At 31.7% G+C, this 24,274-nt stretch overlaps 4 protein-coding genes across 4 annotated transcripts; 3 read left to right on the top strand and 1 right to left on the bottom strand.

Annotated features, from left to right (window-relative positions):
* Positions 1 to 4,089: 4,089 nt before the first annotated feature.
* On the bottom strand, positions 4,090 to 5,743 carry LOC118048938 (uncharacterized). Its single transcript, XM_035058787.2, has 2 exons — positions 5,286 to 5,743; positions 4,090 to 4,922 (listed from the first exon to the last, which is right to left on the bottom strand). The coding sequence occupies exons 1-2, from the start codon at positions 5,667 to 5,669 to the stop codon at positions 4,416 to 4,418; spliced, it is 891 nt and encodes a 296-aa protein (XP_034914678.1). The 5' UTR covers positions 5,670 to 5,743; the 3' UTR covers positions 4,090 to 4,415.
* Positions 5,744 to 9,389: 3,646 nt separating this feature from the next.
* On the top strand, positions 9,390 to 9,833 carry LOC118048940 (small acidic protein 1-like). Its single transcript, XM_035058788.2, has one exon. The coding sequence runs from the start codon at positions 9,495 to 9,497 to the stop codon at positions 9,681 to 9,683; it is 189 nt and encodes a 62-aa protein (XP_034914679.1). The 5' UTR covers positions 9,390 to 9,494; the 3' UTR covers positions 9,684 to 9,833.
* A 3,498-nt stretch (positions 9,834 to 13,331) lies between these two features.
* On the top strand, positions 13,332 to 13,986 carry LOC118048941 (cell wall / vacuolar inhibitor of fructosidase 1). The gene has a single exon (XM_035058789.2). It carries the CDS (start codon positions 13,416 to 13,418, stop codon positions 13,950 to 13,952), a length of 537 nt encoding a protein of 178 aa, XP_034914680.1. The 5' UTR covers positions 13,332 to 13,415; the 3' UTR covers positions 13,953 to 13,986.
* A 7,273-nt stretch (positions 13,987 to 21,259) lies between these two features.
* LOC118048942 (beta-amylase 1, chloroplastic) lies at positions 21,260 to 24,241 on the top strand. Its single transcript, XM_035058790.2, has 4 exons — positions 21,260 to 22,003; positions 22,342 to 22,552; positions 22,924 to 23,034; positions 23,121 to 24,241. The coding sequence occupies exons 1-4, from the start codon at positions 21,369 to 21,371 to the stop codon at positions 23,925 to 23,927; spliced, it is 1,764 nt and encodes a 587-aa protein (XP_034914681.1). The 5' UTR covers positions 21,260 to 21,368; the 3' UTR covers positions 23,928 to 24,241.
* The last annotated feature ends 33 nt before the right edge of the window (positions 24,242 to 24,274 follow it).

The raw sequence follows: 24,274 nt of genomic DNA, 5'->3' as shown, positions 1-24,274 counted from the left end.
AAAAAACACAATTTTAAACATAATTCCAAACAAACTCTATATCTTTTAAATAATTCATAGAACTTCATTAAAAATAAAAAAAAAAAAATCATTTTCATAGTCTAAATGTAAGTGGCATACACTTCAATTAGAATTTCATAAAAAAATAAGTTTTTCATTTTAAATTATTATTTTTTTATATATATTTTCGATGATTTTAATCTGCTGATATAGAAAATGTGGTAGTGATTACTTTTTAAAATGTTTTTTTTATATATATTAAAATAATATATTTTTAAATCATTTTTATATCAGCATATTAAAATAATATAAAAATATTAAAAAATAAAAAATTAATTTTTAAAAATATAAAAATAAACTTGAAGAAAACGCTAGAGCGTGTGGCATTCGAAAAGGAAATGGGCACGGACGAACCGCTCAGTGTCATCGAGGCTGTATGTATTCTTGGGAATCCCACGACGGTCAAGCTGCTCAACGTCAGAGAAGGAGGGCAATTATAAATTGACCTTTCCACGAAGGTTGCCGGTCCAATTTAAATTTTAGACTTGAATCCAAGGCAAGACCTAAACGACCTGTCTTCTGCGGAAAAGAAAAATCAAAGTGACGGTTGGTATGCATCAGTGTCATAAACAGGGCTTGTCCTGTTAAGAAGACTTTGAAAGTTGCTTTGTTGACCCTGCAAAGATGAGATGAATACTCCAAAAAAAAAAAAAAGTCGTCAAATTAATTCATATTTGATTATTTGCTATCCACGGCGGCTCCTCCTTGGTGACTTTGGAAATTAACGTGGTGCTTCCGATGCTCCAAGTGAAGTGCTCGCAATCATGAATTCAAATGTGTAAGCAATGTATTCGCTAGCACCATTTGCTTTAAAGTAAAGTCCGGGTTTTTAGAAATTGATTTATTTGAAATGTTTTTTATTTAAAAATATATTTTATTTTATAAAAAAATATTTTTAATTTTAGATAATTTAAAAAATATAAAAAGATAATTAAATTTATAGAAAACCAACTGAATTTCCGAAAACTCACTTAGAGAATGTTTAAAAAATATAATGATGGTTGTTTTTTAATTTTTTTTTTACATGAAAATATATCAAAATAATATATATTTTTTTTTTTTAAATTATTTTTAATACTAGAAGATTAAAATAATTTTAAAACATAAAAAAATTAATTTTTTTTAAAAATCAAATTTTATCTAATCTAACGTAATAAAAATTGGGGCTTAGATTTGGAAGAAGAAAAGGAGAGTAAAGAAAAAGCAACAATTGAGAATGATAGATAACAAAAAATAAATTGTTTTTTATTCAAAATAGAATCGTTATTTTACATAGACTATTATCGCTAAATAGTAAGTTGCTCTCTTTCGACTTCCACGTGTCATGATAGAAAAACCTCGCTTGATACCTGTTTTATCTCCTAAAGAGTTACCTCTGCAAGGACGAAAAAAACAGAAACAGAGACAGAAAATCGTGATTAAACTTGCTTTTTAGTAATTAGGAGACGAAAGGCTTATTGCACTTGCGGAATCTTTATTTTCATGATCAAGAGTATTCTTAAAATTAATTTATGCCTTGATTAAAACTAATTTTTCTCTTCGAAAAATCTTTAAAATATAGTCCTAGTTCTGGTGCTTTTAAAATGAACTCTGGGAAATCACAGAAATACACATTTTATGTTCATGGTTTATGTTTTCTTTTATTTCAAGATCTGTGCTTGTTGTCTCTTCCTCTATACGCTTCGTGAATTATGTTTATTGGTCACCTGAAATTTCGGTGATATATCTTCATTGTCAAATCCATAAATACAGCACCTTGGTTTTTATCCAGAAGAAAAGGACTAGATGGGCGTGTATGTGTCTGCATATTTATATGCTTGCAAGTGTTTACATTTTTTTTCTCTACTCAGCCCAGTATCATTTCATTTTCTAGACTCGTTGTCTAAGATCAGACATTTATTCCTTCAGCAAGTGTTTACATTCCCCCCTAGTATGTTTCATGTGGGAACCATGATCTTGAGAAAATTGTTACTGTAAGTGTAAACAAAGTAAAATAGCCGGCGGTGCAATGCAGGAGTTGCAGTGCCGCAGCTTGACTGGACACCAGAACCTGTTTTTATTACTTACACTGGAAAAAGATATAGATATACATCTATTGCTTACAATTAACAGTATATTTTTGGGTCTGCTACGTTCCTGGAAAAGAGAAGTGTTGGGCATTGTCGTCACATTCTCCTTCAAGCATTTCAGTGCTGCTTCCAGTGATTACTGGAAGTGTTTATAGTCATATTTGTTTGAAGTGTATCTCGATATTAATGGAAATGTTTGATTTTCTCTTATCTTATACTTGTACATTGAATTTTGAACTATGTTTGGACATAATTTTTGCGCAGGTGGGTGGGATGGAGGGAGATTGAATACTTAGCCGTCTTTTTCTTCTTTTTGGGGGGTTTTACTATATAAAGATTATTGGAACCATGAACTAACATAACAAATGTGATCACGGATCATCCAATACTTTCTTCTATTTAATGAAAAACATGGTATACTAGCCGTGGGTTTAGATATATATGTATATATGAAACAGATGAAAGTGGTGCAATTGCAGCCTCAGAAACCCTTGCTGTTCTGGTATGCTTTCTTATACTGAATCCAGGGATCACGTCGTAACATTTGTTGATACTTCGAGTACGTAACTTGAGCAGTTTTATGAACTCCCAGTTGTCTTGAAGGCTCTAATGATTCAATCTGATGTCTTCTCTGTGTATGAGCGGTCACAAACTCTCACTCTTTCAATTTCCAATATCATATGGTTGCAATATAAAAGAACTGTTTTGCATGTGATTAAGCTTCTGCAAATTTCTTCATTCTTACTATTTGTTCTCCCGTGGTATTAAGTTTCTACCACATCATCATTGTTTCTCTGTGTGTGTTTGGGCAAAGAGCTTTACTTTTCTGGGATTTTATAGTTATGTGCTTGATTTCCATGTTTTCATCACCAAACCTTTGATCAGGAACCACTCACTCTGCTCTGAATTTCAATTAGGTGAACAAGGGAACTGCAAGCGCAAGTGAAATATTGGCTGGTGCATTGAAAGACAATAAACGTGCTGTTTTATATGGAGAACCCACATTTGGGAAAGGGTAATCACTTCTGCTTCTACAACATCTATGAACTATACCATCTGTGCCTAACCCGCGTGTTAATCCTGTTCCACAGCAAGATTCAATCAGTTTTTCAGCTATCTGATGGTCCTGGCTTGGCTGTTACAGTCGCTCGGTATGAGACACCTGCTCATACAGCTATTGATATGGTTTGTCGCGATTCTTTATGCCAGCATCTCTCTCCCCCCATTCTTGGTGTGATTCCAGAACATCCACTGCCTAAATCTTTTCCGAAGGATGAGGGGGGTTTCTGTGGCTGCCTCCAAGACTCTGAATCTACTTGCTACGTGAATAGGGGGCAGCTATTTGCAAGATTCTTGTGTTTTGACATTAATTTTGGGTTAAAGACTGCATAGTTCGTTCTCAAGTGGGGTCAATTCATTCTTTTGGTGCTTCATTGATCCTTGCTGGTGTTAGTTTCGCTCAAGCAAACTTCATCTTCAGTATACTAAAACAGGATGTAAAAACAGCCTTTATTTAGTTGCCTATGAAAATGAAAAGAGAGAGTTTCACTTCTGAGATTTCTAGTTTCTGCCGAGTCCAAACAAGATACCTGTCTTTAATTGGTCATGGCTGACATTTGGTTGAAACTTTGATGCCCTGGTGTGCTCTTTCCCTGTTCTTTAGAAATTTTGAACTCAATCATAGTTATTCACGTGATGGTTGAAATATTTTGGCACACAGTTATTCACTTACTCGTTTCCTCTTGACTCTTTGATAATATAATTTTTATTGTCATGATGAGAATTAAAATTGTAGAGAAAATATGAGAGGAGAGCAATTTGTACGGACTGCAACAATCCTCAACTCTTAAGATGGCACTCCCAGTTTCTCAATGTGAAAAGAAAGTAAAGCTCAAAAGCAGCTTAATAACTACAAGAAAAGAAACTTCGGAGGAAGAAATTTATCCGCCTCGAGCAACGATGACATTCAATGACAAGTTTATTCCAAAAAAAATAAACTCAGGTTGACACTATATGTGGAATCAAAATGAATGAAAGACAACTATAGTATCCGATGGAGGAATCTCCATCATCTCAACGAGAAGCTGTTATATATTATCTCTGTAACTGTTGATTCTTTGACCTTCCCATCTTGGCTTCAGCTGGTTCAAATTGCAGGGAAAGCATTCCGGTATGAACAGAAACAAACCCGCCCTTTGAATTTTTGTAACTCACCCTTCTTGTTTGCAGGCATAACCAAAACCAAAGGCTTGCATCATTCGAGGTTAATTCGAATGATGAAAAACATTAAAGCATCTTTGTCCAGGAACCTAAAAATGGGAAAACAGCAATTAACAATCTCAACAGCAAGGGTGTGTCACTTTTTCTCCCACTCATGCTCCACTTGCCATTCGCCAATGGTTTCTTTCGAGGCTGACGTTTCCTTTGAGGTGCTGTAGCATCAAACTCATCCCAACCACCAAAGTTGGGAGCATCTTGGTTATCTTTATTAAAGGAACCATTATCATCAACAACCCAAGACCGATACCCCATTCTTCCCTTTACAGCTCCCTCCTTGTCTTGTTCTTCATCACCAATATCAGCATCATTTACGGTGCTGCCAGTTGTTTTCCTCCTCTTTCGGACCTTGCGTTTCGGCTTGCTTTGAGTCTTCCCTAGTAACTTCTGAAATGCAAAAGTCAGTGCTGACTGTCCAACTGACAGTGCTAATACCATGAGAAAGGCTTTCGGGCCAGTAGCAAGCAGGGAAGTTATGACGATGGGTGGAAACATCCAACCGTAGGATTTGGCTAGCTGCACTGACCAAAGAGCTCAACTATTAGAATTACGTTACTGTCAATACTCTGATAGTTGAATTACATTAATTTTCATCTCCAAAACTTCGCAACTACAGAGTACAGACTCAACAATCCATTCATAAGTTGCAAAACCTCGAACTAACTTCATGATGATGTCTTCTTGTCTGAGGAAAAGCTAGTCACTAACATTGAACTGGAGTTTGAGAAATCAGGATTGCCTAGATACTAGTAGTCACATTATTTAGCAACTGACGAGGTAGTAGGTGTCAGCCAATAAAATCGTTGGTACAGCTAACATGACTACTCGTACAAAGACAGACAAACATTTTGGTAGTTACAAATTAAGGATAAGAATTACCTGAAGAACCCACAAACTGTCAATAGCTTCCTCCAAGATACCGGGAGGCTCTTCGTCTTGGTCCGACCACCACCTCCGCTTCCTTTTCTTCCCCTTTCTCGTAGAACCACCCTTTTCATCTTCTTCTACTTGTACTGAATCACCGTTTTTGTCTCGAAACTTGAACTTAAAATTGAACCTTCGCGTTTCAGCATTCGGGTCCCAGCGATTATTGCTACTACACCTGGTAGTGGTGCTATAACAATGAGAGTAAAAGAAGAAATAGGGTTTCTTCAATTTCCATAATGAGATGAGAGGTTTTTGAGAGGAGGGGTTAGACCAGGGTTTCGTTGTTAACAAGACAGGACCAGTACCTCTGCCGCACCCACTAGCAAAGGACTCCATTTCCAATCGCTACAGGTCCTCCCTCCATTTGCCACGTTCTCTTTATCCCCTCGCACACCATCAGATATAATAAATCTCCATTTTCTTTGCCTACATAAACATAAACGAAACTTAACCAATGCGTTAAACGATGTCGTCTCTCCTCTCTCCTGTTGCTATTGTTGTCTTTAGTCTAAACACATTAAAAAATTCTTAATTTAAAAAAAATAATTTTTTTCAATTTTTTTTAAAATATAAAAAATAAAAACATTGTCAAAAACAACATATCAACGGCTTCAAAATTATTAACAGTTGGGCTCGCGCCTTGGTTAAGGATTTGGGTTATTGGGTCCTTGAAGCAATTCTTTTGGGCGAAAATTAATTTTTTTGGATCTCATTTAGATATGTCTAGGTTAACTCACTAAATTACCTGAGTTTGATTGATTTAATGTTTTACCCCATTAAAAAATAAATTTTACCTAAACTAGATTTCTAGTCAACTAATCATCGAATCCACCCACCGTTACAAGATTAGGGGTGTTTAAGATGGAGTTTTAACTAGTTTTTTATTAAAAACTTTTAAAAAAAATTCAAATTAATTTTTTTATATTTTTTTAATCATATTAATGTATTGATGTCAAAATAAATTTTAAAAATTAAAAAATATATATTATTTTAATATATTTTCAAACAAAAAACATTTATAAAAAATTAATTATTAAACTCTCAAATACCCTCTTTATCTCTATGGCTCTACTAATGATATTGGGATAGGAAAGATTATATGTAAAGGTTTTACAACTCTATATTATCAAGTAATTGTTCTGGAACTGTTTGATTACGTCCTGTGATAGAAGATACATAAATATTAAGAATAAAAACTTGTTTAATTAAAAAAATTAAATAAAAACATAAAAAAAGAGAGTCTTTAAGACAGTTTTAGAATTATTTTTTTGTAATCAAACGCTACGAAATTATTTTTTTTCTTTTCAACTAAAAAGCTAATCTTGAAAAATCGAGAGTTTTCTAGGTTTTCTCTTTATATTACCCATAACTTTTATGCCATTACGGCCATAATTATAACCATAGCTCAATCTCTAAGCTAAGCAAGCACTAGATTGTAAAACCCATTTAATTGGGGGTACATAAATAAATAAATCTATGTTAGTAAGGTTATTATATAAAAAAATCAATTTATTGCAACTTTATTTTTTTGTTATTCTTACAATGAAATCTTCATTCTTCTAAACATAAGGAACTCTTAACCCTCTTTAGCATGAAACTAGTTATCTGATCAACGCTTCATCATGCATCAAATATTTTTATTTTTTTATAAAACAAATTATATAATTAGATTTTTTTCAATATATTTTTATAATTTAAAAAAATTTTAGTTTGAATAAGTTTTTTTTTATGCATACATGTAATTAAATAAATAAATAAAAATTCATTAACAATATCTAAAAATAAAACTTGAAAAATCGAGTGACATGAGTAGATCAAGATATTTAATTTTAAAAGATGGAATACTTACCTAGTTGTGTTTGCTAAATTTGTTTATTAGGATAATTTTTTATTTAAGCACGCAATAATGGAAATAGAAATACAAATTAAATTGATTAAATAAAATTAAAGAGGGAAAAAAACAACATGCCAGGCTGCATATATTCGAAATATTATCTAAAAATAAAAATTATTATTTTCAAAAATAAATTTCATCCATACAAAAAATTAAAAAAAATATATAGATAAATAAGAAAAACTCTTTCAATCTAAATACGTAACTAAAAAAATAATTGTCATTTGAAATAGGCTCTCCAAACAAAATGAAAGAGAGAAGGTGTACTAATTTAAACATATATTAAAAACAATTAGAGAAAAAAAAAACCATAAAAAATAATTAGAAAAAAAAGAGTAAAGGTTAGGCTAGCGGCTAGCCCGTCTAGTCTGGCCTTTTTTTACAGTTCACGCAACTAGACACTTAATTTTTTTGTTTGCAACTGGAATGGATGACATGTCATCAACATTAAATGTTTTTTAAAACAAAAAATCAGATAATGTATAGTCTAATTTATGCAAGTTCCAACCAACATGATGGCCATAAAATCAAGGCTCAATTGTTTTTACCCAAAAAAACCCATTTTTTTACCATAAACTCTTGTAAAAAACATTAAGAATTGTGATAAATCTATTAACGATATAAAAAAACTCAAAAAAAAAAATCAAAATCAACCCGAAATAAAATATCAACTCGAGTTTTGATTTGTTTTTTCACGAACTTTAAAAGTAAAACAACACTAATATGAACTCTCTCATCAAATGAAATCATTAGACACCAATATTGTTTATTTTGGCTGTCTAAATCAATGTTAATGATACTTTTTTTTCTTTACCACTTGAATTCAACAGCCTCTCTCACTCCAATTTCAACAATGAACTAAAAAATAACAAAAATAATTTTTTATAACAAAATTTAATTGGAACATATTAGGGCACTAAAGTTATATAATTTACATGATTTTTAAAATTCAATGACCAAAGCATTTCTTTTGCAAAACCTACAACAAACCACATATGTTTGATGTCTTTTTTATTTTGTTCCTTTTCTTTCAATCTCATTCTTTCATATAAAATCAAAATCAATTAATCTTTAATTAGAACTAAATCAATAAAAAAAAAAATATTTGAGGATTAAATTGAAAAAAAAAAAAATTTGGATGGTCTATCCACAGTGAAAAGATGAATAGAGGATTCCTGTACAATGAAAAATTTCTCAAACACTTTTTAGAGTTACACTTAACCAACCAACTAGTGCGGGTCAAATATTGTTTTTCCAATAAAATAAATTATATAAGCAATTTTTTTTTATGTGTATTTGTATATAAAAAATTATAAATATAAAATGAAAAGTTTATCTATTTATATAATCTAATAAATTGAGAATCATGTGTGTTGAAAAATAAAATAAAAAAATCATTAACAATAATTGAAGATGAAAATAGAAAAAGTGATAAACATACATAAATCAAAATTTTGAACATTGCAACATAAACCTTTGACCCGATTGCATCTTTTTGGTTTTTTGGATAATTTATTTATGTTTTTTTTTTTTATCTTTTATATGAATGAACTTTATTTATGAAAATAAAAAATATATATTTTTGAATAATATTTATTATATGTGTTGCCTTGTGTGGTGTTTTTTTTTTCCTTTTATTTTATTCAATCAATTTATATTTATATTATTATTATTATTATTTGTTTAAATAAAAAATATTTTAATAAAAAAATTTAACAAACAAAAATAGGTAAATATCACATCTTTCAAGATCAAATATCTTAATTTGTATCTATTTATCGAATTTTTAAGTTCTATTTTTAAGTATCATTAATGATTTTTTATTTATTTCTTTTCACAAATAATTTTTAATTTATTTGATTATATATATGTATATATTTTTTTATTGAATTTAATTTTTTAAAACTACAAAGATATATAAATTGTTTTTGCATGTACATTCTTTTTATATAAAAATAAAAATACTAACCCACAATAAGCATAACTAGTTTATTATATATATAAAAATCAAGTTTGAGAGGTATAATTTAATTAGTTGGATTATAAATTTACTCCCTAAAAATTATATAAATTTTAAAAACATTAAAAATTTATATAATTATTAATTTTAAAATCCATAAAATTAATTAGGTATCAGCCCATCCCCATTAATCTCCCATTAATCTAAAATAAAAAAAATAAACAAAACCCTTCTGTTCGTCTGTTTGTTAGCCCCAAATCGATCAGTGAATGATGTGAGTCCCTTCCCAGCAGTAACAGAGAGAGAGATGAGACCGATGCGGGTAGACTTCTTCGCAGACATGGAGGAGCAAGGATCGACTGTGGCGATGGACGTAGATGACGTGGACACACTGGAGATGCTCGGGGAGGGAGTCATCAACACGGAAAAGAAGCTCGCCGACGCCGATTTCTTCAACTATTTCGAAGACGATTTCGACGACTTCGACATCAACTAATCTGTCCCTCCTTGTACCTGCTTACCGTGGCCTGGCTTTTTATAGCTTCTGAACATTGGAGAGTGGAGAGGGAAAGAAACACAACTTGTATTTCTCGTGTTCTGCTTTAACTATTAATTAAATATATCTAATCGATTATTATTATTATTATTATTGCGGATAAACTATAATGTATGAAATTGTGTTTCATTGCTGTAGAAGGTTTAGCAAAAAAATGGGATTTTTTGGCGGTTTATGATGATTTGGTGCAATGACTGGAGAAGGCAGGTTTTGAAGAAATTACTTTCTTGCAATTATCTTCTTTTGATTGTTTTATTCTGGAGACTTGAAACAATATTTGTGTTTGATGCATGTTTTAGCTCAGGCGTGTTGAACCTGAAGGCCTTATGTTGCAAACACGAGTTTTCATTTAATTCTGTTTTCTGGTCTGTAAATTAACACTGGTTCGTGGTTAAATGTGATAAAAGATAGATGTGTTTCTTTGGTGTCATAATACTTTCATCTGCCACATACTGTGCTTAAGTTTGTAGTGCTCCCGAAGTTTTATTTTTTACCACTGTGGTGCTGCTAAGGGCATTTACAAAGACCTTTATGAAGACTTTGACAATTCCTTGCATTTTTAAGTTCATCCAGCATGGCTTTTCATTTGGAAAAACAAGTGGATTTGGTGCTTGATATGGTTAAATCTTCGTTGTTGCCCAGAAATATACGATGAAACCAGGCTAAGCTTTTCAATATCTACATCAATAATAAGCTTAAATCACTTATGTTCTTCTATTTGGAGTGATGAATATGAAGGTTCGAGGAGTGTGTCTGTGGCTTTTGTGGAACTAGGATTATTTGGTGTCTTGATGGCATGTTGTTGAGTTTAATAGGAATGTTTTTCTGGTTCTTTGTAATGGGTATGCAGATGTAGGGGTAGTTCTGGGAAATTTTAGAAAATTTCTTTTTTTATGGTAGTGATAACCTCAAGATTTATTAAAGACTAGTTACATGACTCGCGCGATATTGTGAGTTATTTTCTTTGCATAAAAAATATATAAAAAACAAAAATTTAAAAATCTTGAGTTTTTTTTGTAAAGCTATACCTATGAATCTTGGGTTTGGCTGCAATGCATGACCTAAAAGTAATATTTATAATATTAATAATAACATTAAACTTGCATGATCCAAGTTTAAGTGAACCTAGCTGCAACACCAGACCCAAGAATATTGGATGTGAGTCTGGCTATAAGATCATGTCATAAAAGTATGATAATTAAATAGATTAATTAAAAAAAACAAATCAACAGGAAGAAAAAAAACTAATAAAAAAAAAAAAAATTTGAATTAATTGGTTAACCCTTTAAACTAGGTTAACCCGTAAAACTGGAATTCGCGTCATGAAAAGTTTATAATTAAATAGAAAAAAAAAATTCATTAAAAAAACTAAAAAAAAAAACAGTTATATAATATAATATATAATAATAATATATATATATATAAGTAAATATATTAGTCACCTTTTAGAGTATTACTTAATGTTTCTGAGTTGTTCCATGTCATTTGCCGGGATATCTGATGTGTGAGGGATTGAGCAATTGATCAGAAATATAACTCGGACGGTAATATGTTCAACGTTTTGAATGCAACGGCGGTAGGGCTAGCTGCTGAGCTTTGTGCCATGAAGCAGGTCTTGTAGTAAGTGGACTGGGTATTTAACTATTGATTGTTCGAGGCTTAGTTGAAGTTTATTAGGCCCTCTTCTCGTCCGCAACTCTCTGAGGTGTAAGCTTTGATTTGTGCCATAGCTTAAAATTATTTCAGACAACATTTTTTCCTCTTCTTTTATACAAAACAAAGACGATTTATGATGACGGAAGCCCTCTTCTAATCTAAAAATAATCAATAATGCAAATATAAAAAAATACTAAAATAATCTAAAATATAAAAATATAGATTCTGGTAATCAATAATGCAAACTGCATTTGCCGCGGCAGAGTCTAACTTTTAATATTAAAATACTAAAATAATCTAAAAATTAATTTTTAAATTTTAAAAAACACGTTACTAAACACTAGCATAATTTCAAACATTCAAAGAGGCTGTCACTGTTAAGAGTTTTTTATTTGGTTGTTTTCATAATAAATTCCTAGTTATTAGAAAATCAGTTGTTTTTTACCTATTTCTTATGAGAATCCCAGTTGATTAAGATATTGTTAGTCATGGGATAGTCGTTGCTATTTTTCTGCAATTTCATTTATTTGTAATTCTATTTAAATATGAATAAAGATAGTTTTTATTTGGTTGTTTTCATAATAAATTCCTAGTTACTAGGAAATCAGTTGTTTTTATCTATTTTTTATGAGAATCCCAGTTGATTAAGAGATTGTTAGTCATGGGATAATCGTTGCTATTTTTCTGCAATTCAGTTATTTATAATTCTATTTAAATATGAATAAAGGTCGTTTTTCCACGTATCTATCTACGTTATACACTGAATAAAGCTTTCAGTTTCTAACCGTCGCCGGAGAAAATGAAATTTGTAGCCGAATGTCGTTTTCCAAATTGAGAGTTTCGTCTCTATGGTGGAAATGAATAGCGCTCTGTGAACAGAGAACCAGAGATTGTAAAATGGAGCCATGGCGCCATAACTGCTGCTGCAGTTGTTAGCAAGCGACATCGTTTTTCTTGCTTTCATTCATTTTATCTTGCTTTCTCTCACATATCGCTGCATCAAAATGCTTGTCTGTTTCAATCAATAAAGAGAAGGCCATTACCATTTATTTAATTCAATTAAAAAAAAATTATATTTTAGAGGAAGAATGATTGGATCATCTTCATTATCGCAAGTTGCTTTTTTTTTTATCAATAACTTTAATTGTCTTTTTTTGATTGATGTCGTCGTGATCCTGCCAGGTTAGCTGGTTTTAATTGTATAGAAAGTGTTTTGTGGTTATTTTTTAAAATGTTTTTTATTTAAAAAAATTATTAAAATAATATATTTTTTATTTTAAAAAATTTATTATTAATATCAATTATGATCTAAAATATTAAAAGAATTAATTTAAAATAAAAAAAAATAAAATTTTAACAAAATACAGGCTAAAAATCTCTACTCAAACATAATAATAACATTGCCTTACTTCATCAAAAGGCTTGTCTATTTCAATCATTAAAGAGAAGGCCATTACCATTTAACATAATTTAATTTTAAAAAATTTATGTCTTAAAGGAAGAATGATTCGATGATCATGTAGAGTTGTGGCAAGTTGGTCTCTTATCAATAACTTTAAGTGTCTCTTTTTTTGAGTGATGTTGTCATGATCTTCCTAAATTATTTTTAGGTATATGCTTGGTTGTGATAATATATCAAAACAATCCAAAATAATATAATAAAATTAATTTAAAGCAATAAAATCTAAATCTTAATAAATAATAATAATTTTTTTTTTGCAAATCTCGCTCAAACATGGTAACAATTAATAACATCGCCTTGCTAGGAGGTAAAGTCCAATTATATTTGTTCTTCCATCCGAGAGAGTCGGCCAAAATTTAAGTTCTTGCCTTAAATAAACCTTTGCATGCAATTGACAGCCGTGAATTAAACGAATGTGAAACTGGAACATTTAATCCAGACACCTAAGGTATAATAAATAATAGATGGAAAAAGAGAAGAGGCAGCCAAACTCCTCTATAAAAGCATGCGTCTTCTTGGCAGAATAGCAGTCACCATCACGGCATCCTGCGAAGATGAAGAATTCTCTGTCCCTGAGTTTCATCTTTCTTTCTCCTTCACTCTTCACCGCCACCCTTCTGCTAGCAAGCCAGTGCATTACTGTCCAGTCTGCTGCCAATGATCTGATAGCACAAACATGCAAGCAGACACCATACTACAGCCTCTGTGTCGCTTCTCTTAAGTCTGTCCCTAAAAGCTCCGGCGCAGATGTCCGGGGGCTAGCCCTCATCATGGTCGATATAGTGAGGGCTAAAGCAAGCACAGCACTGAGATTCATCAACCAGGAGCTTAAAAGGAGCCCTGGACTAAGGCGACCTTTGAGGTTTTGTGCTAGCAGCTACGATGCAATTTTAACGGCCGACATCCCGGAAGCCATTGAAGCGCTGCAGAAGGGCGACCCTAAATTTGCAGAAGATGGTACAAATGATGCCGCCGTTGAAGCCACTTCTTGCGAAGACGGTTTCCACGGCAAATCTCCCCTGGCCAATCTGAACAAGGAAGTGCATGACACCTCGGTCGTTGCTTCTGCCATCACGAGGCTGTTACTTTAAACCCTGTGTGTATTTGGCAAAGCACTTTTTTTTTTTTTTGAAAAATAAAAGTGAATTATGGAAAAATTAATTTCAAGAAAGTATTTTATGATATTTGGTAATGTATATTAGAAAATAAGTTGGAAAATATTTTTCAGTATTTGGTTATGTCATGAAAATAAGTTGGAAAATAACTTATTAATATTTTATTTTTCTTAAATTTATTAAAATGACGAGGAACAAATTTTACAAATTAAAAAGTTGAATAGGAATAAAATTAAACAAATAAATAATTCATCAAATTATCTCAAATAAAATAAATAATAATCAAAATAATAGAGATCAAATCTAAAAAATAAAAAAAATTAGAAGATGAAGAAATTAAAATAATAATAATTACATTTCATAAATTATTTCAAATAAAATAAAGTAACAATCAAAAGAATGAGTACTAAATTTGATAGATAAAAAACTTTAATAAAAAATAATAAGGAAAAATCAAATAATAATTATAAAAATAAGGACCAAAATTAATATAAAAATTAAATTCTAAATGATGAAATTGAAAAAAATATTTATATATATATATATATATGATATATATATATATATAGCAATCAAAAGTTTGAGGATCAAATTTGATATAATCAACAAATAATATGATATTTCTAAATTTTTTCAACAATTTCCGAAAAGTGTTTTCCGTCCAAAATAAAAGAAAAACACTTTCCTGAAAATCAAACTAAATTTTTTTTTAATTAAAAAGTGTTTCTTATTTACTAAACTTTTCTAATAACAAACAAACACAAAAATTTAGAAAGTGATTTTTTCCAGAAACAAACATGGCCTAATTATAGAACTCTAAAACGCGTGGGGAAAACACTGTAGCTTCCCCACGCCTACTGTGCATCAGTGAATTAAAGTCTTTTTTTTTTTTTTGGTTTCTTTTAAGCCTCACTGTACTCATTTTTAATATATTATTATTATTATATTATATTATATTATATTATTCCTAAGCATCAGTAAAGTTTTTTTTTTCACGCCTCACTTTACTCATTATTAATATATTATTATTTATATTATATTATATTATTTAACTGTCTTATTTTTTTTTTGTTTTTAATTTTTTTTTTTTATTTTTTAAATGAATTTTTTTTGTTTGATTTAGTTTGTTGGTATTTAATTTTTTTCTATTTAATTATCAGACTTTCATAACATATATCCTGGCTTGACGGGTTAACTTGGTTTGATGGGTTGACCCAATTAACTTTAGGTAAACCCGTTAATTTTTTCATTTATTTAGTTATCAAACTTTCATGATGCGAATTCCAGATTTGAGGGGTTAATCCAGTTAATTCATTTTTTTTCTTTTTCTTCATTAGTTTTTTTTTTTCTGTTAGTTTTTTTTTAATCAATCTATTTAATTATCACACTTATATGACACCACCTTGCAGCCAGACCTACATCCGAGACTATTGGATCTGGTATTGCAGCCACCCCCACTTAAACTTGGGTCATGCAAGTTTGATGTTATTATTAATATTATTAATATTATTTTTAGGTCAGGTGTTGCAGCCAAACTCAAGACACTGTAACACTGGACCCAGAAATATTGGATGTGGGTCTGGCTATAAGGTCGTGTCATAAAAGTGTGATAATTAAATAGATTAATTAAAAAAAAACAAAGAAAAAAAATCAACTGAAAGAGAAAAACTAATGAAGAAAAAGAAAAAGAAATTAAATTAATTGGGTTAACCCTTTAAACCAGGTTATCCCGTAAAACCTGGGATTTGCGTCATGAAAGTTTGATAACTAAATAGAATTTAATTTTTTTTAATGAATTTTTTTTGTTTGATTTAGTTTGTTAATGTTAAATTTTTTTTATTTGGTTATCAGATTTTCATGATATGGATCTCGAGTTTGATGGGTTTGACCTGATTTGACGAGTTATTTTTTTTTCATTTAGTTTAGTTTGTTAAAGTTAATTTTCTTTCTATTTAATTATCAGATTTTCATACTTTCATGATACGTATCCTGAGCTTGACAGGTTTAACTTGGTTTGATGGGTTAACCCAATTAATTCTGGGTAAACCCGTCATTTTTTTTTCTATTTAGTTATCAAACTTTCATTACGCGAATCTCAGGTTTTTACGGATAACCTGGTTTAAAAGGTTAACCCAATTAATTCATTTTTTTTTTTCTTTTTCTTCATTAGTTTTTTCCTTCATGTTGATTTTTTTTTCTTTGTTTTTTTTTTTTAAATTAGTTTATTTAATTATCACACTTTTATAACACGACCTTATAGCCAGACCCACATCCAAAATTCTTAAGTCCGGTGTTGCAATTAAGCTCACTTAAACTTGGATCATGTAAGTTTAATTTTATTATTAATATTATAAATATTACTTTTAGGTCAGGCGTTGCAGCCAAACCCAAGATTCTTGGGTATGGCCTTACAAAAAAAACCCAAAATTTTTAAATTTTTGTTGTTTTTTTTTTATATTTTTATACAAAAAATACCCGCGGCATAGCGCGGGTACCAAGGCTAGTAGATTTTCTATTGCTTGTGGATTCAAATGTCTTATAAACGAGTCCTTGGAGGCTAATTCCCAGTATTGTGCCTGATAGCATTTATAGCCTCGTTCGTTATAAGCAATGAGATGATATAAGAAAAGGGGATTCTATTTTATTATAAGAAATAAGCAATTTTTTTTTAATATATATATAGATCTTGTTCTCAAATAATTTTCATTTCTCAATTGAGACTTTCTATTAAAATTACTTGACAGAAATTATTAAATTCTTTATAAATGATATTTATATCACCCGAAGATACAGTTTGGATGGAATCCAAGACCATATACGCATGAAAAGATTTAACCTCTAATTTCTTAAATTTAAAGGATTAAATTGATACAAAAACTTGTTTGGAGGTAAAATTGAAACTATCTTTATAGATGGGGGCCAGTTTTAATATTTTCCCTATATCATTTCACAAATGGGTGAAATGTGAGGGTCAATTACAAAGTATTTATACAATCACTTATTTAAACATGGCTTCCCCTTGTATGTATAATAACCAGGGAAATATTTCAAGATTACAATTGAAAATTTGAAAATATTACTATAGCCCAAGATATATTTTTCCATTCATTGTAATAGTATAATTATTAATTTGTCATTAACAAAAAACCAAAGAACTAAACTTTGGAGATTATATTATCTTTCCTGACTCAAAAATCTTTAACATATTACGTGAGATTATGTTTGTTATTTTTTTAATGCACGATGTAATTACAAATATAGCATTGGAATAAAGAATTCTAAAGCTTTTGGCTTAAATGTGTTTTTGCCCTTTTATTTTTATAGAATAGTGCAATTATTTTGACACTTTTAGAGGTTGAAACAATACAATTCTCTCATAAGAGTTTTTTGATAATTTTATATTGGTTTTGTTGTTGATTTGGCTATTACCTGGGGATATTATTGTAATAGTCATGTATTAAATATCATTACAAAAAAAAAATAAGCACACATTAGCAGGTGAACAGCCTTAATGTCGTTCAAACAACATATGTGAGGTCGTCCGATCACCAAACACCACCTTCTAGGATGGCATTTGATAGATCACAGTGCCTTGAACACGGTGGTGCAGTATGTGCATTGAACACGATGATGCAACGCATATACATAACACATTGCTTGTTTGGAGACAAATGGCGTTTCTTTTTTTTTTTTTTCCTTCTCCTCAAATTTCACGCCACCTCCAGTGAAATTTTAAAACATCCTTTGCAATTTGTTTTCCTTCATATTTGGTCCTTGTGCTTTTTATTACTATTTTTTATATAAGCTATAAAATTATAAATGCTTTTTAATTTCACCCCTACTATTTTTTAATACATAAATAATCTTTCAAATTATAAAATTTCTCATTTTTAAATATATGAATAATCTATAAAATTTCTCATTTTTAAATATATGAATAATCTATCAAATTACAAATATTTTCCCATTTAACCCCTCATGATTTTTTTTTTAATTTTTCAAATTTAATCTTTATTCTTTTAATTGCTACATTTTTGACATCATATAATATTTTTTTTCAAATTTCATCATTCATGGGTTTTTTTTTCCTATCAAATTTCATCATTGTGGTTGTTACTATTTTTTTGCTTTTGCAAGTTTTTTTTTTGTTATTTTCCACGGACTTCATCCTTTAAAATTATGTTCGTTGAGAATTAAGTTTTTTAATTAAACCTGGGTCCGAGATTTTACGGATTGCGAGTTTTAGAGGTTAGACCAGGTTTATAATGTTTGCCTGGATTCACCTGTTGTTTTTTCCTTTTTTTGTTTTGTTTTATTATTTTTTGCGATTTTTGTACCATTATTTTTCAATTTCATCCCATATCATTTTTCAATCCCTTAATGATCCATGAAATTACAATTTTTTTTTTATTTCACCCCTTGTCTTTTTTTATGTTTCAAATTATGTTCTCATTCTTTCAATTGCTATTTATTTTATTTTATTCATTTAAATTTTTTTTTTCAAATTTCATTCTCCTTGGGGTTTTGTTTTTCTATCAATTTTCATTTGTATTTTTTTTGTTGTTGTTTTTCGGGTTTTGCAATTTTTTATTTTTTTATTTTTTCACAGACTTCATCGTTTAAAATCATGTTGGTTAAGAATTAAGTTTTTTGATTAAGCTCGAATCCAAGATTTTATAGGTTGTGAGTTTTAATGTTAGACCAGGTTTCAGAAGGTTTGTTCGGGTTCACTTGAGGTTTTTTTTTTTTAAGGTGGTTTGTTTTTTTAATTTTTTATCCTTTTGTTTTGTTTTATGGTTTGCATACTGTGGTTTTCGATTTCACCCTTGTCATTTTTTAATTCCTTAATGGTCCATGAAATTACAAATATTTTTTTATTTCACCCCTTATTGTTTTTTTTCTTTCAGATTTTGTTCTTATCCTTTCAGTTGCTATTTATTTTATTTGTGTTCCTTTTAACTTTTTTTTTCAAATTTCATTATACTTGGGTTTTTTTCTATCATATTTTACCCCCAGTTGTTTCTTTTTTCTTTTTTTTTTTCCTTTTGCAAGCTTTGTTTAATAATAGTTTTTCACCGATTTCATCATTAAAAATTAAATTAATTGATAATTGAGTTTTTAATTTAATTTAGGTCCAAGATTTTAAAAAATTAGACTTGGTTTTGAAAGTTCACCTTGGTTTGTATTTTTTTTTTTCATCTTTTAAACTGGTGTTTACTAATGTTTTATCCTTTTTTGGCCTCTTTTTCTTATTTCTATGTGATTTTATTCAATTGGGTTAGCGCTCTTCAATTTGTTTTATCAATTTCACCCCCTATGATTTTATTATCTTTCAAATCCGATCCTTATTTTGTTAAGTGCTGTTTATTTTGTTTGTGATTATTTTTTTTAGATTTCATCGTCCTTGTGTTTTTTTCTGTTAAATTTTATCCTCATTATTTTTATTGTTATTTTTTTTATTTGCAAGTTTTTTTTATTAATTTTTTTTTCACAATTTCATCATTCAAAAATAAATTTGTTGACAATTGAACTTCTTGATTGAACTCGGGTCCATGATTTCTCAGATTGTGAGTTTTAGTGATTATACTAGATTTAGAAGGTCCACCCAAGTTTGTTTGGTATTTGTTTTTTAAGTTGATATTTTCTCATTTTCGATCATTCTATTTTTCTGGGGGGTATTTTCTTATTTTTGTTACTTTATTCTATTGGATTAGTCCTCTATTTCTATTTTTTTTTTAAATCCCACCCTATGATTTTTTTAATCCATGAATAACCTATCAAATTGCAAATGTTTTTTTAATTTCACTCGTTGTAATTTTTTAATTTTTTCAATTTGGTATTCATTATTTTAATTGCTATTTATTTTATTTAAGAATATTTTTAATTTAGGTTTTTTCTCTCAAATTTTATTCTTATTCTTTTTGTTGTTGTTGTTGTTTTTTTTTTTTTTTTTGCTTTTGCAAGTTTTTTTTATTAATATTTTCCCAATAATTTCATCTTTCAAAATTAATTTGGTTAAGAGTTAAGATTCTTCATTGAACCGAGTCCATAATTCAATGAATTACAAGTTTTAAAGATTAAACCGAGTTTAGAAGATTTATTTGGGTTTGTTTTTTTTTTTTTCTTTTTTTTTAAATTGATTTTTTTTGGAATTCTGCTTTGTTTTTATTTTCCTATAGTTTACCTTTTATTAGGTTATTATTGGATTATTTGATAATCTGGATTGGCTAAGGCTTGGTTTTTTTTACTTTTTTTTTATTATTTTATCAATTTGTTTATTGTTACTGCATTTTTATTTTTATATTATTTTAATTATTAATTGGACTGATGACTCGGAACTTGATTTTTTTTCACTGTGTTATTTTTTTACATTTTTTTCTTAGACCGTAGCCCGCGGGGAAGCGCAAACAACAAATCTAAATTACTTCTGCCCGCAGCTGCGGGCACAGACAACAAATCTAGTTACTTCTATGTTGATCTTGTAATTTAACCTTCATCGGTTGAGCTTGATTGCTATCCTAAAAATCTAGTTCTGCATCTGGTTGAATTGGGTTTGTTTGTACTACCCGAGGCCCAAACTTTAGAGCTTAAGGCCTTCTTCAAGGCCTATTCTTGTACTCGTGGGCTGAACCCCTGCTCTCTAATGAAGGCCTCTGCTTGTCTCCCCACCTCTCTTTATCAATCAATCAATCAATCACGGCTGCCAGATAAAGTAACACTAACGAACGCCACATTTTAAATTACCTCATAGCTGCTCGCCACATGCCAGACACTGCCAAGGATTTATCCTAACACGTGTCGCAGTTAAGTCCTTCCACCCACCTCCTCCTTCCACCGGTTGCCACCTGTCATCAGCTTTTCCTCTAAAGGCATCAAAGATTCAAAATCCTTTCTTGCCCGTCAAAGCAGCCACAGAAAAGAAAATAAAAAAAGAAAAAGACCCAAAAGACCCTATCACACATGTCTTAAGCGTTAAGCCTAAAAGGCAGGACACGAGCACGTGACCAATCACGTTCCTTCACGCCTCTCCATTCCCTTATCCGCTCCTCCCCACTTTAAAAAAAATATAAACCGTGCTGCCATCCAGAACTTTCACGCGGATTCGCATCCCACCGTCCATCACCACCTGTACAAGAGAAATCTTAGCCGTGTCCTTGCATCGCGCCTCTATTTCCGCCACGTGGCATACAGGACACGTGTCGTTTCATTTGCGGTACGAAAAAGGGTTTGACTTAAATATTATCCTCGCAGTATCTATAAATAAATTCGCCCTCCAACTTCGCTTTCTTCATTTTCTACACATTCAAAATTCAACGGCTCTCGTCGTAGCTTAAAAGCAAAAGGCAAAAAGAAAAGGAAGGTTTTTTTTTTGGTTGTATAATTTGTACAGAAATGGCAATGAATATAACATTTCAGATCGGAGCTCTAGCTGGAACACCAATCCAAGCAGAATCAATAACGAGCGCAAGCACCAGCAGTGACTCCAGCGCCGCGGCGGCGGCGTGGAAAACTCCAATCCCAAGCATCCGATGCAAAATCATAAAACCGGAAATGTTAGAGCAAAAATCACAACCAACAAGCCCTTGCAGGTCTCCAATACTAAGCGGAAATAACGGCATCCGTCCAGATCTATCAGTGGCATGCCGAGCATTCGCGACAGAAACATTGGAATTTATGACGTTGGATGAGAGTAAGGCAGCAGAAGAAGAGAAGATGTATAAAGAGGGGAAGACAGAGAAGGAGAAGGGAGTGCCAGTTTATGTGATGATGCCATTGGATAGTGTGACGATGGGGAACACGTTGAATAGAAAAAAAGCAATGAATGCTAGTTTGCAGGCGTTGAAGAGTGCAGGTGTGGAAGGGTTGATGGTGGATGTTTGGTGGGGATTAGTGGAGAGAGATGCGCCGGGTGTGTATAATTGGGGAGGGTATACCGAGCTGTTAGAAATGGCTAAACGACATGGTCTCAAGGTTCAAGCTGTTATGTCGTTTCATCAGTGTGGTGGCAACGTTGGAGATTCTTGCACGTATGTTTTATTTCCTTCTTTTTTAGAATTTAGTGTACCTTACCTTTTACCTATGAGCGTGAAATACACGCGCTTTTGTTGGCCACATATGTCTAAGCTTGCTTGGGCGGTTGGCTTGGGATCTGTCAGAAAACGTGGAGTTTTCTAGATTCCTTGGCACTTGAAAAAGTACCTTTTCTTTTTTCTTTTTTCTTTTTTCTGTGACATGAACAAAAATTACCATCCGATGAGCATCGGTAGGGTGAAACTGAGGAAGGTGAATGTAAAATCTGTTTTTGATAGTTCCCTGAACTGCTTGTATTGGAAGTGTAAATTGGTTTTTATATTACTGGATGCAGGATTCCATTACCCAAATGGGCCGTGGAGGAGATTGATAAAGATCAAGACCTAGCATACACTGATCAGTGGGGAAGGAGGAATTATGAGTATATATCACTTGGATGCGATACCCTTCCAGTTCTCAAGGGGAGGACACCTGTGCAATGTTACTCTGATTTTATGCGGGCCTTTAGAGACAACTTCAAACACCTTCTTGGTGACACCATTGTGGTAATTGCTTAATCACGGCTATTTCTTCCTTTTTCAATAGTTATAAATAATGATTGTGTTAAGCTGTTTTGGGTTGAATATGATTAGTTTTGATTCTGCTCCATTACAGCTTTCTTTTTTCGAGGGTAATCTGTCTCTGTTGGGCTGCATCTTTGCTTAATTATGCGTGTGGTTTGCTTTGTCATTTCCCTGCATGATAGAGCCCTTAATTAGTACTCGAATAATTGATTCTAGTGGTTTGATGTCTTTGCTTGAATAATTTGTCATCATTGGTAACGAATTGATATTGTCAACAAGTTAGAGCAATGATGTCATAAGTATGACTTGAAAGAAGTTTGTTGTCTAAACTATTTAGAATTTGTTCTATCCAGGAAATCCAAGTGGGAATGGGTCCAGCAGGTGAGCTCCGTTATCCTTCATACCCGGAGCAGAATGGAACCTGGAGATTTCCAGGAATCGGAGCTTTCCAATGTTATGACAAGGTATTTACTTTCTCTTTTACTTCTTAAGGGATTAAACCACCAACTTGTAATCTTGAATCTTACTTGATATCTGTAACATGATGCAGTATATGTTGAGTAGCTTGAAAGCAGCAGCTGAAGCTGCTGGTAAGCCAGAATGGGGTAGTACAGGCCCTACTGATGCTGGTGAGTACAACAACTGGCCGGAAGACACCCAGTTTTTCAGAAAAGAAGGTGGTGGCTGGACCAGTCCCTACGGTGAATTCTTCCTCACTTGGTACTCTCAGATGCTCTTGGACCATGGTGAGAGAATATTGTCATCTGCAAAGGCAACCTTTGAGAACATTGGTGTAAAGATCTCAGTGAAGATTGCAGGAATTCATTGGCACTATGGAACCCGGTCTCATGCCCCAGAACTCACGGCAGGATATTATAACACAAGATTCAGAGATGGTTACCTTCCTATTGCTCGAATATTAGCCCGGCATGGTGCTATATTCAATTTCACTTGCATAGAAATGCGTGACCATGAACAGCCACAGGATGCCCTTTGTGCCCCCGAGAAGCTTGTGAGGCAAGTGGCTCTGGCAACTCGGGAAGCAGGTATTCCTCTTGCCGGGGAAAATGCACTGCCAAGATATGATGAGTACGCACACGAGCAAATTTTGCAAGCATCATCATTGAATATTGATGAAAGTTCAGATGATAAGGAGATGTGTGCGTTTACGTACTTGAGAATGAACCCTCACTTATTCCAGCCAGATAACTGGAGACGCTTTGTGGCATTTGTGAAGAAGATGAAGGAAGGGAAGAGTGCTGACCGTTGTTGGGAGGAGGTTGAGAGGGAAGCTGAGCATTTTGTGCATGTAAGTCAGCCCTTAGTACAGGAGGCTGCTGTGGCTCTCATGCACTAGGATTAGGCGGACTTCTTGTAACAAGCCACGGAAACAGCAGCCCACGTCCCCTGCTTTAGCCATGGCTGCTTTTCATATGCTATGACTATAAAAGTAGCTGAGAAAGGGCTGTGAAGTGTGCCATATTGTTCTTATAATGTAGGAACTCTCTGGAAACACTTCATGTTCTATGCAAAGAATTTGTAATTTTTCCTGAACAAAAAAATAACATTATATATGTATCACTTGCTTTCCTTTATTTTGATGAACTTTATCACGTCTGGATTGTAATTTTCACTCAACAGGGTAATATTAGTCGTGTGTTTTTGTTTTTCTGTTTCGAAATTTCTTTATTTATTTTAATTAAT

Source organism: Populus alba, chromosome 10, assembly GCF_005239225.2.
Source record: "Populus alba chromosome 10, ASM523922v2, whole genome shotgun sequence".
Lineage (NCBI taxonomy): Eukaryota > Viridiplantae > Streptophyta > Magnoliopsida > Malpighiales > Salicaceae > Populus > Populus alba.
The sequence above is the reverse complement of the archived record's forward strand: the minus strand, read 5'-3'. Positions and strand labels throughout refer to the sequence as shown.

Bases quoted from the DNA above. Each gene is read 5' to 3' on its own strand.
- LOC118048938 (XM_035058787.2), bottom strand. From the start codon at position 5,669: ATGGAGTCCTTTGCTAGTGGGTGCGGCAGAGGTACTGGTCCTGTCTTG. The intron at 4,923-5,285 runs GTAATTCTTATC...TGGTCAGTGCAG, and splicing joins ACAGTTTGTGGGTTCTTCAG to CTAGCCAAATCCTACGGTTG.
- LOC118048940 (XM_035058788.2), top strand. From the start codon at position 9,495: ATGAGACCGATGCGGGTAGACTTCTTCGCAGACATGGAGGAGCAAGGA.
- LOC118048941 (XM_035058789.2), top strand. From the start codon at position 13,416: ATGAAGAATTCTCTGTCCCTGAGTTTCATCTTTCTTTCTCCTTCACTC.
- LOC118048942 (XM_035058790.2), top strand. From the start codon at position 21,369: ATGGCAATGAATATAACATTTCAGATCGGAGCTCTAGCTGGAACACCA. The intron at 22,553-22,923 runs GTAATTGCTTAA...TGTTCTATCCAG, and splicing joins TTCTTGGTGACACCATTGTG to GAAATCCAAGTGGGAATGGG. The intron at 23,035-23,120 runs GTATTTACTTTC...AACATGATGCAG, and splicing joins CTTTCCAATGTTATGACAAG to TATATGTTGAGTAGCTTGAA.